The 9,344-nt window shown below is 40.6% G+C and overlaps 1 protein-coding gene across 1 annotated transcript; it reads right to left on the bottom strand.

The window, feature by feature from the left end:
- Window positions 1-2,866: 2,866 nt before the first annotated feature.
- Window positions 2,867-8,927, bottom strand: LOC103147417 (solute carrier family 2, facilitated glucose transporter member 6-like). Its single transcript, XM_007565739.2, has 8 exons — window positions 8,823-8,927; window positions 8,066-8,337; window positions 6,901-6,997; window positions 6,546-6,645; window positions 6,099-6,292; window positions 5,465-5,640; window positions 5,101-5,372; window positions 2,867-4,104 (listed from the first exon to the last, which is right to left on the bottom strand). The coding sequence occupies exons 1-8, from the start codon at window positions 8,910-8,912 to the stop codon at window positions 3,776-3,778; spliced, it is 1,530 nt and encodes a 509-aa protein (XP_007565801.1). The 5' UTR covers window positions 8,913-8,927; the 3' UTR covers window positions 2,867-3,775.
- Window positions 8,928-9,344: the final 417 nt, after the last annotated feature.

Below are 9,344 nucleotides of genomic sequence, written 5' to 3'. Positions count from 1 at the left end.
ATTAAAACTCTGCAGGATTTCTCAAACTCCTAAGGGTTCCACTTCTACCTGCAAATTAACACCTGAACATTATGTAACAATATACAGTCAAATCTGGGCCCCAGTTTTCCACCGTATCCAAACTAAATGGTTTCCAAATATGAACATTGATTGGGAGGCAGGATGTTTGTTGGCATTTTCTTGGATACAAACCTGGCTTTGCATGTTTGAAATGAATTCCACGTAAGCTCAAAATGGTTATGCAGTTATGAAGGTAACATTGCAAGCATCTAGAGGACAGTTCTGTGGAACCAAATAAACCCTACTAATACCCTTTGACACCATACCCGTGGTGAAACACGGTGGTAGAAGTATCATGTTGTGAGGGTGCTTTACTTCAGCAGGAAGAGGCGAGATCATGAGAAGATAAATGAAGCTGAATGTTGGACAAAACTGCAAGAAAACAATTTTTTTTAGGCCGCCAAAGACTTGGAGTTGTAAATACAGCAAATTGTGGTTCTGCAGAATATTAATTTAGCAGGGTGAAATGCAAATGCAAGACACACTCTTTAGATTTTCATTTGTACACATTTTTATAATTATTTTTTATTTTTATTTTTTATTTTTTTACAGAGAAGAACAACTATTTGTTTATTTGTCACTGAAAATCCCAATAAAATAATTTGGAGGTGCTTGCACCATGAGTAATTATAAGAAGGTTCAGAAAATACTTTTGTCCAGCACGCTAAGCAGGCTGTTAGATAAAATTTAGAATTTAATGTGTGTTTTTTTTTGTTTTGTTTTGTTTTGTCTTATATCTCCTCAAATCACTTTGGGGAGGATCTACAGTAAAAAGGTGGCTTTGGGTGTTGTCTCCTCGTGACGTTAGCAGGGCGAGGTGTTGGAGGCTTGTTTCGATGAGCCAGATGGACGACATTCCTCGACAAGCTCACCTCCACGTAAGTTTGACTTTTAGCCCTCAAAACACTGGTAGGTTATCAATAAAATCTTTAATTCACTCTTAGGCCCAAGTTTGCTGTTGCCTCCAATGTGTGCTGGAGGCAACAGCAGCAATTATGGAAGCAGGTGTTTTCTTCCTGTTGAGAGATTCCTTTTCTCTTGACTTCCTCAAATAAGAGTGGCATGTGGTTGTGGTTGCATACATTTTATTCTTTAACAGTCCCAGAAAATTCTTTTGGATTTAATTTATTTTAGCTCCAAATTTGTTCTGGTGCTGCGTTGATGAGATAAAAATGATTTATGACAGCATTTATGTAAAACAAGTTCACTGCAAACCAGGGATCCTCATCATCTCAGCAGTCTTGAAAGACAGAACACGTTTTCCTTCCCTACTTGACTTTCAACGCAGTTTTATCACGTAAACCCCGGCACACGCTCTGGAGACTGAAATCCTTAATTAGTTATGTCATAATAGTTGGAGAACAAAATGTTTTCAATTTAGTAACCCTTCTGGAAGTGATGTATCAACATTGACAAATGTCGCTGCAGAAAATAATACTGATGATTTAGAAACATCTGTTTACCACAAACCTTCAGGGTATTTGATTAACATTTAATGTCAGTTGTACATAATTGTGAAATATGCAGTTCTGAAAAGGCGTAAGGCTTGTTTTTCTCCTGGAAGGACCGAGTCTCAATTCTTTTGCTGCTTCTTACAGTTATTCATCCATGATTTCCCTCTATAATTCCCATATAAGGCACAGCAGATGCTGTCATCTGCATAGCATCAAACCTACATGGCCTTTGTTGTGGGATGTTTTTGTTAGATTGGGAGTGGCAGGTTTTTGAGAACCGATTGTTTTCTGCTGACATGCCACCACGTGACGTCTTTGCGACATTCGTGCGTTCTCTGTAAGAGTTTACCGCTAACTGATTAGCTGGTATTCTGGTTCACTGACGGTGAAGAAAATATTCCAAATCATCAGCGTGTTTCCTGTCACTTACTTCATTTAGTGTTCTCAGACAGGAAGTGTTCATTGTGTTCTTGGCATCAACCAGTAAGGACTGATGAAGGCACTGACTTGGTGGAGGTAGGTGGGTGTGGTTGGACGTATAAAAATAGCCCTTGACTCAGCAGGTACTGAGAGAAAGGAAGGATCAGTCCTAATATCTCTTTGTCTATCTTCTATCTGTTTTTGTTGGGATCTGTCATTCTTTCTCTCCATTTGTTTATCTACAGGTACATTTTTCTCTTAGGTTTGAGATAAAATTGAAGCTCAGCGTGTGACGTGACGCTACATTTTACAACAATGAACGCAATAGTTTTTTGGGGTTTTTTTTGCTTTATGGGATCAGTGGGGAAAAAAATAAATGTTAATATTAGTGTTGTAACCAGTTTAGCTTCTACTGGTCTGATGTTGAAGTCACTCAAAGATTTTGTGACATATTTCAAAGAGGTTGACTTGAACCGGTGACCTTTCTTAGAAAACGGAAAAACAAATAAGTCTTACAGAACAATCAACTTTCTACGACCTTAAGGAATGCAAACGTGGTATTGTGACGTGTATTTTCTGCAGCACCAGTGTTTGGACTTGCATGTAGTACTCAATGTAATTATTCCAAGAACATGTCCCGTCTAAACAGTTTTCTATTTTCTTTCCACTCCTCGGCCTTACATAATTCTTCCATTAGAATGTGATCTAAAAAAAAGTGCTGTAGTTGATTGATAACTTCCATCTGATATATGTTGTTGTTGTTGTTGTTAGTGAATGTAATTACTTACCATCTGGCTACTATAAACCAACTCTTGTTCAACCCTGATCCCAAAATATACCCTATAATTAAGTTCCTGCAGAACAACTTGATGAAGGGATGCAAACATTGAAGAAATTTGGATTTGCTGCAGTTATTAAACATCACACCAAAATACAGTTGAAATGACATATTTACTTCACAAAATAATTTACATGACCATTTTATTTTTCTCATTTTAACATAAAATCTGATTAAGCCATTTCAACCAAACTCGGTATTACTTCATATCATGCGTACGTATTCCCTTTTAGTTGTCTACATGTTTACAATAGCCATTTATAATCTATATTTTCATGTAAGCAAGTTTAATTTTCATCATTTACTAACAAACAGGAGCTGCTAGGAAGACCCGGCCGGCCCAGCTGATCCGGTTGGCTCAGTGGTTTAGGTTTCCAACTGTCATGGTTGGCATAGGAAATAAATATAACCACAATTTATTCTGGCTTTTTTAATTTACTGGAGTTTTCTTTCTGATTGTTATCAGTGTAGTTACATGAAATCTGCAGTAAGTCATTTTGTTTTACCACAAAATGTGATAATTGTTGCTCTGGCAAATCTACATCACACCTGTCAAGTGTTATTCTTTTGCCACAACAGCATGTGGCTACTTTAGGTAATGTTAAGAGTAGAGCACAAGTGAAACAAATTAGAATTGATGTGATATGTAGCAGTAATAGCACACAAAGAGAAATTATAGAGTAATAATGTAAAATAATAGAAAGAAGTCAGTCATTTTCTCATGCAGAACCACAAGATTTCACTAGTAAGGCTACATCTACTTCTTGTGTTCTTGTGTTGGTTTATGAAATGAAATCCCAGTGGGATGCACTGAAGTTTGTGGTTGTACAGTGATGAAATGTGAAAAAGTTCAAAGGAGATGAAAACTTCTACAAGGCTTTGAAACAATGATTAGAAATGATATTTTAAAACCCCTCAAATTGCCATCTCGGGTTCTTTAGCTTTTCACTGCTTCACTTTCAAAGCAACAGTGGTTCCTTTTGCTCAGATTGACCTCATGTTTTCAGCTGGACACCACACTGGGATGGTTTTGCCTGATGGTGAACGTGCGTCCAGTCCTGAAATAGTTCTCTATTTCCTCCAGCGAGCGCTTGCGAGTCTCCGGGATACACACGGCGTTGAACAGCAGGCAGAAGACGCACACCACTGTGAACATCAGGTAGGGCACATACAGGCCGTAGGCGTCCACCAGGAGGGTGAAGGCGTGCGTGAGCGCGAAGGCCGTCACCCAGCTCACTGTGACACACAGGCCTGAAGCCACGCCCCTGGCCACCAGCGGCAACACCTCTGACATCAGCAGCCAAGTGATCGGCCCCCATCCCATGGCGTATCCTAGGAGACGGCCAACAATGTGATGACATAGCACAAAATATATGCACATTATGTTTTTTTGTGTGTGTGTGTGTGTGTGTGTGTGTGTATTGTTTCAATGAAATGGGTGTGACAACATGCTGAACAGTTTCTACCTGCCAAGGTTTAATGAGTTTGATGATATGAATGTAGACAAATAAACAGTGAATAGCCAATTTAACCAGAGGAGCTAAGTATAAAAGTTACAGTAAATGAGAAAAATTAACATGCAGTCGCTGACTTCAACACGTGACTGAATACAAGCAGCGTGTCTCACACGAGTCAAAGTGTCTGCAGAATAATCTGTTGTATTTGCTGTATTTGTATGCTCCAAATACAATGTGTGGGTCGCAGGACATAGACCATCCAGATCAGAAAGATGTTGTTTATGAGCATAAAGTTCCTTTGTTTTAATATTGTTTTTTTGTTTGTTTTTTACTGTTTGTATGCCTTTCCAAAGAGTTGCTTGCTTGATCTACAACAACTGCCTGAATGTTTTTCCTGCTTGTTTATCTGTGATAATTAGCTGCACCTTTTCTCATCATCTGAACCAAATGAATGACATTGTTTGGCTTTTTAGTGCCAAACGGTAAACTGACTTACAGTTTTTGTAGTGTAACAGTGTCCTCAGAGTAGTTTTCACAGTGAAATTACTGCTGTAGACTTAAATCTCCCTGTCCTGTTCTTCCTTTCTGTTAAATTGGTTGAGATTTTAAACTCACATTCAAGCTAGAAACTTTGTTTTCATTACGTTTTTGGGGTGACTGTTTGGCAATGGGTAGATTTCTAGTGTTGGGGACTTTCAGCTGTGTTCTCAGCTGCCTTGGCTTTACACATTGTTTTGTTTCAGACTCAAAAGTATATGTATTAATAATAAGCTTCAAGTTTGAACATGGTCAGAGAGGACAAACTGTGTCACATTTCAAACTTGGCGCCTGTTCTTCGTGATGTTGGAGGACGCCCGCTGTCAAAACTCACCGAATATAAACACCACGGTACTGATGAGCGGGACGAAGCTCAGAGCCGTTTCCTGGCTGGCCTGCAACGCGTTGCCCAGCTCAGAGTTCGGAGCTGTAACATTTACAGCCGGGCAAGGCGTGGTGTGGGAGATCATGGTCAGCGTCAGAGAGGACAGGAACATCAGCATGCTCGACGTGTACAGCAGGGCTTTACGTCCTGCCTTGTCCATCAGGCTGGCTGCCACAGCGACAGAGAGGAGGCGGACCGCACCCACGATGGCAGCGTCGTACCTGAGGGGTGCAGAGTAGGACAGGATTCTGCTTTGAGTTGACAGAACAAGAGCAACATTTTTAACAGATTTGTTCTCCTGCGACGTCCCAACCTGGGCTCCAGGGAGACACTGCTCTTGGCAAAGATCGGCTCCAGGTAAACCAGAATTGGCGTGATTCCCGTCATCTGCTGCAGGAAACGCATCCCAACCGAGATCAGGATTGGTCGATAGTAGATGGGCGTGGCCAGCTGAGCCAAGGTGATCTTAACCTGCGTGTTAATGCTGTGCTGTGGAAACAAAACAAGACAAACACACAATAAGTCACTGGATCTCGAGCTGACAGTTTAGCTCCGAGTAAATATTACCTCCATTAAAACCTAAACGATTCTCTTCCAGTTTAAAACAAAATGTCACATTTTCTTACGTTCTACTTCGAATCCCAAGAAGCAGAACCAAAAAAAAAAAACACAAAAAAAAACTGATTCAGCTTTTATGCACCACAAATCTGGGAAAAAAAACTTCGAGAAAGTTGTAAAGATGCTGAAACGTAGATCCTAAGGCTGAAAACCCATCTGTTTGCATCTGATTAAAAGTAAGTGGAGCATTGATCAACAGACTTGATGTGTATTTGCTTGACTTCGATCATATAATGTTTACAGCTTGTTCTCATAATTCGTCGCCGTGTGATGCTTTTGAAATTCCTTCCTGCTGAAATATGCCACACAAAGAAACCCGACTCGGCTACCTGTATGGCGTTGAGCTCTATGCTCGTGTTGTATTTGGCTCCTCTCAGCCAGCGGAGGGCTTTTTCCGCTTTCTGCTCCTGGCCGAGGGAGAGGAGTCTCCTGGGGGACGAAGGCATGAACACCAGCAGGACGACCATCAGCACGGCTGGCACGCACCCCGCCACCGCCAGCCACCGCCACGGCACCACCAGACCTGTGCGTCATGTGGTAACAAAAGCAACGCATGAAGGAGTAACAAAAGCACATAGCCGACATAGCTTTCTGACATGTCACTGAAAATGTCCCTGAGTGACTCAGCAAAAAGGAGAACAAGGAAAAATATGCACCTCGCATGACCTGTATTGTGTCTTTTTCAGATTTCAAAGATGTCGCTCGTTTGTTATCTCTTTATTGTTTATTCGCAAAAGCAGCTTGGTGTGGACGATGTGGGCTTAGATATACGTTACCAAGGGCGTAGAGCGTTAGGGTGCCAAACACGGCTGTGATCTGGGGGCAGGAGCCCAGGGCCCCTCTGACTTTTTTGTGGGAGATCTCTGAGATGTAAACCTGTTGCATAAAAACACAAAACACCTCATATGGTATAGCGCACCAGGCATTAATGTTTCTTTTTGTTATGCTGCAGTCTGTGTGTAAACATTAAGATTTGACATTTTCTAAGTGGACTCCAACCCCGTGACAGAAGCAGAAATCACTTCTTTCTGGTCTAGAAGGCATTTGGGAGCTACAAGAATGAGCCAGAGAGCGCCGCTATGGTACTGGATCCGGTACCAGTAGGGAAACCGGAGGGACAGCTGGACCTACTGGAATTGAAGCAGCCGTCATCCCCCCGGCAACACCGGTCAAGAATCGACCCCCGTGGAGCATCGACAAGTTCACGGCTCCTCCCATCAGCGTGTATCTGAAAGACAAATAAATGTACAACACGTTGTTACTGAAACACAGCGGTTTCAGAATCCTACGCAGCTACAACTTTGGGGCGAATTAAAAATAAAAATATCTTCCTGTCCAGTTTCAAGCACAGATTTTGACAATCATGAGTCAGAAAACTATTGCAAACAGGCCAAAAAGTGTAATTAGCCAAAGTCAACTGTCTTCATTAGTCAATTGGTTCAGCAGTTTTGGTAACAATAGCGACTGGGTAAGACTGGACTAGATTTCAGGGTTTAAATAATTACTCAGTGGTGAGATCAGGGCTCGTTTCTTGGCATTTCTTTAAAGTCTGACCTCTTCTTTTGTTGTGGAGATTGCTCACACAGTAAAACACCCTTCCTGTTGCTAACACTTCTTCCTCTGAGTTCCCTGTTATAACCACATCTTTGTTGTTACAGTGTAAATGTTCTTTAAACATAATTAGCTGAATTTCTTGTATCACAAGTTTTTTACACTCTCTTACCCATTCAGACAAACTTGTATTCAGGTAATTTAATTCCATATTTATATAAGATCCACAGATTCTGTAGGGTTTTAAAATAAATGTAAATGTTAGTCAAACCTTGCTAAATGCTGGGTTTCTTTGTTGTAATGGATAATAAGACTTTTTCACTGTTTATTAAGAAGGATTTTAATAATTTTCCACTTGGAATTTTACAATAAAATCTAAATAAATATATAGATAACAAAAAAAACTTCAAAAATTATTAGCCATTTTACATTATTTCATTATCTGTCAACAAATCTTGATCTCATTTCCAGATAGAAACAAACTTCCAAGTGGATTGAAAATTATTTTAAATATATCAGGTATGAAATTAATTTTGGGATTAGCTGTGATGTGAAAGAAAATCATCAATATTCTCCAAGAAACAAAATACCAGGAGTCAGATTTGCACGATATGGGCCAATAAAGGGCTTGTTACTGAAATGAACTGTTTGCAATCTCAAGTTCATTGTTCCTATTTTTATGCGTATTTTATAATCCACACAAAAGCTGCATGTCAGTAACTTTTGGTTTCTCAGCCGGACCCACCCAGCGGTCGAGGGAACCGCTGACATCATGATGCTCATCTTCCGTCCAATCAGGTCGTTGAGCAGCATCGCCCCGAGACCCCCGGCTGCTGCACCCAGGGAGTAGATGGACCCGAACCAGGCGGCCTGGTTCGGGTCCAATCGGAGCCGAGGGTCTGCATCGGGACTTGTGAGCTTCGGCAGGACGGGGGACGGATAGACCAGGGAGTAACCAAAGTTGAAGTTACCAAGAACTGCTGAGAACACGGCTAGATACAATCTGGAGTTACTGATCTGAAATAAAGGCAGGTGGAGAGGAGAAGAAAAAAAACTATCAAAACAAAAATTATATGATTCCATGCTAAGTAAATAACTTTAACTTTTTAAAAATCTAGCAGTTCTGTATTATTGCACGATTCAAGCATAAAACTATAACTGCACGGTGTCTTTCATCAAGTCGATCTACAGTATCAAGGAAATGTTAAAAACAATAACAGTTTGTACTTCGCTTTACCTGAAAATATGTTAGGTTCTGTGTTTTCTGTGCAGTTATTTTTGAGGTTTTCTGTGTTTAGCCCTGTTCCTGTCCTCCCTGTTGATTGCTTCCCAGGTGTGTCTCAATCCCTGATTACCCTCCCTGTGTGTTTAAGTCCACCTGTTGTCTTTGTCTCTTGTCGGGTCCTTGTCTGATGATAGTTCGTCTGCCGGCACAGTTTAACTGTTAAGTCCTGTGTCGGCATTAGCTTGTCTTGTCAGTCTTTGTTGAATTCAGTTTCTACCGGTGCTGAGCCTCTGTGTTTCCGCTCTGCCGTTTTGCCTGAGATCCTGGACTGTGAGCTTCTCATGATTAAATTCTTCATCATCATCATCCTTCATTTGGGTCTCCGCGTTCATTCTCACCACCACCAACCACACCCTCTGACAATATAAGGCTTAAAAAAATGTTAAAACTGCAAGAATGCACTTTTAATTTGTGCACACTCTTTTGGAACCAGTTCACTTCAGTATTAGATCGTATTAACTTTTTATAGATTTTTTTTGTTTTGTTTTCAAGTTTCAACCACAAACTGCTTTTTGACAAAATGGATCGTTCATTACGACGGATGCTGATGAAGCTGAATTAAACCGAGACTTAGAACTTTACAAATACATTCGTGTGAACTCCTCCGTTTCTCTTTCTACTTTTTGATTTTTTTTATGTGCTTCCTCTCGTTTTTTTTAAAGTCTGGAACGATGTCAGAACAGAATAAAACCTGAAACATTAAAGATGGAGATTGCATGGTTGGATGGAAGAGTTGCAG

This window comes from Poecilia formosa, unplaced genomic scaffold (assembly GCF_000485575.1).
Source record: "Poecilia formosa unplaced genomic scaffold, Poecilia_formosa-5.1.2 Scaffold182, whole genome shotgun sequence".
In the NCBI taxonomy this organism is placed as follows: domain Eukaryota; kingdom Metazoa; phylum Chordata; class Actinopteri; order Cyprinodontiformes; family Poeciliidae; genus Poecilia; species Poecilia formosa.
The sequence above is the reverse complement of the archived record's forward strand: the minus strand, read 5'-3'. Positions and strand labels throughout refer to the sequence as shown.

Bases quoted from the DNA above. Each gene is read 5' to 3' on its own strand.
- LOC103147417 (XM_007565739.2), bottom strand. From the start codon at position 8,912: ATGATGATGATGAAGAATTTAATCATGAGAAGCTCACAGTCCAGGATC. The intron at 6,293-6,545 runs GTAACGTATATC...CATGACGCACAG, and splicing joins CCTAACGCTCTACGCCCTTG to GTCTGGTGGTGCCGTGGCGG. The intron at 5,641-6,098 runs GTAGCCGAGTCG...TTGTTTCCACAG, and splicing joins TAGAGCTCAACGCCATACAG to CACAGCATTAACACGCAGGT.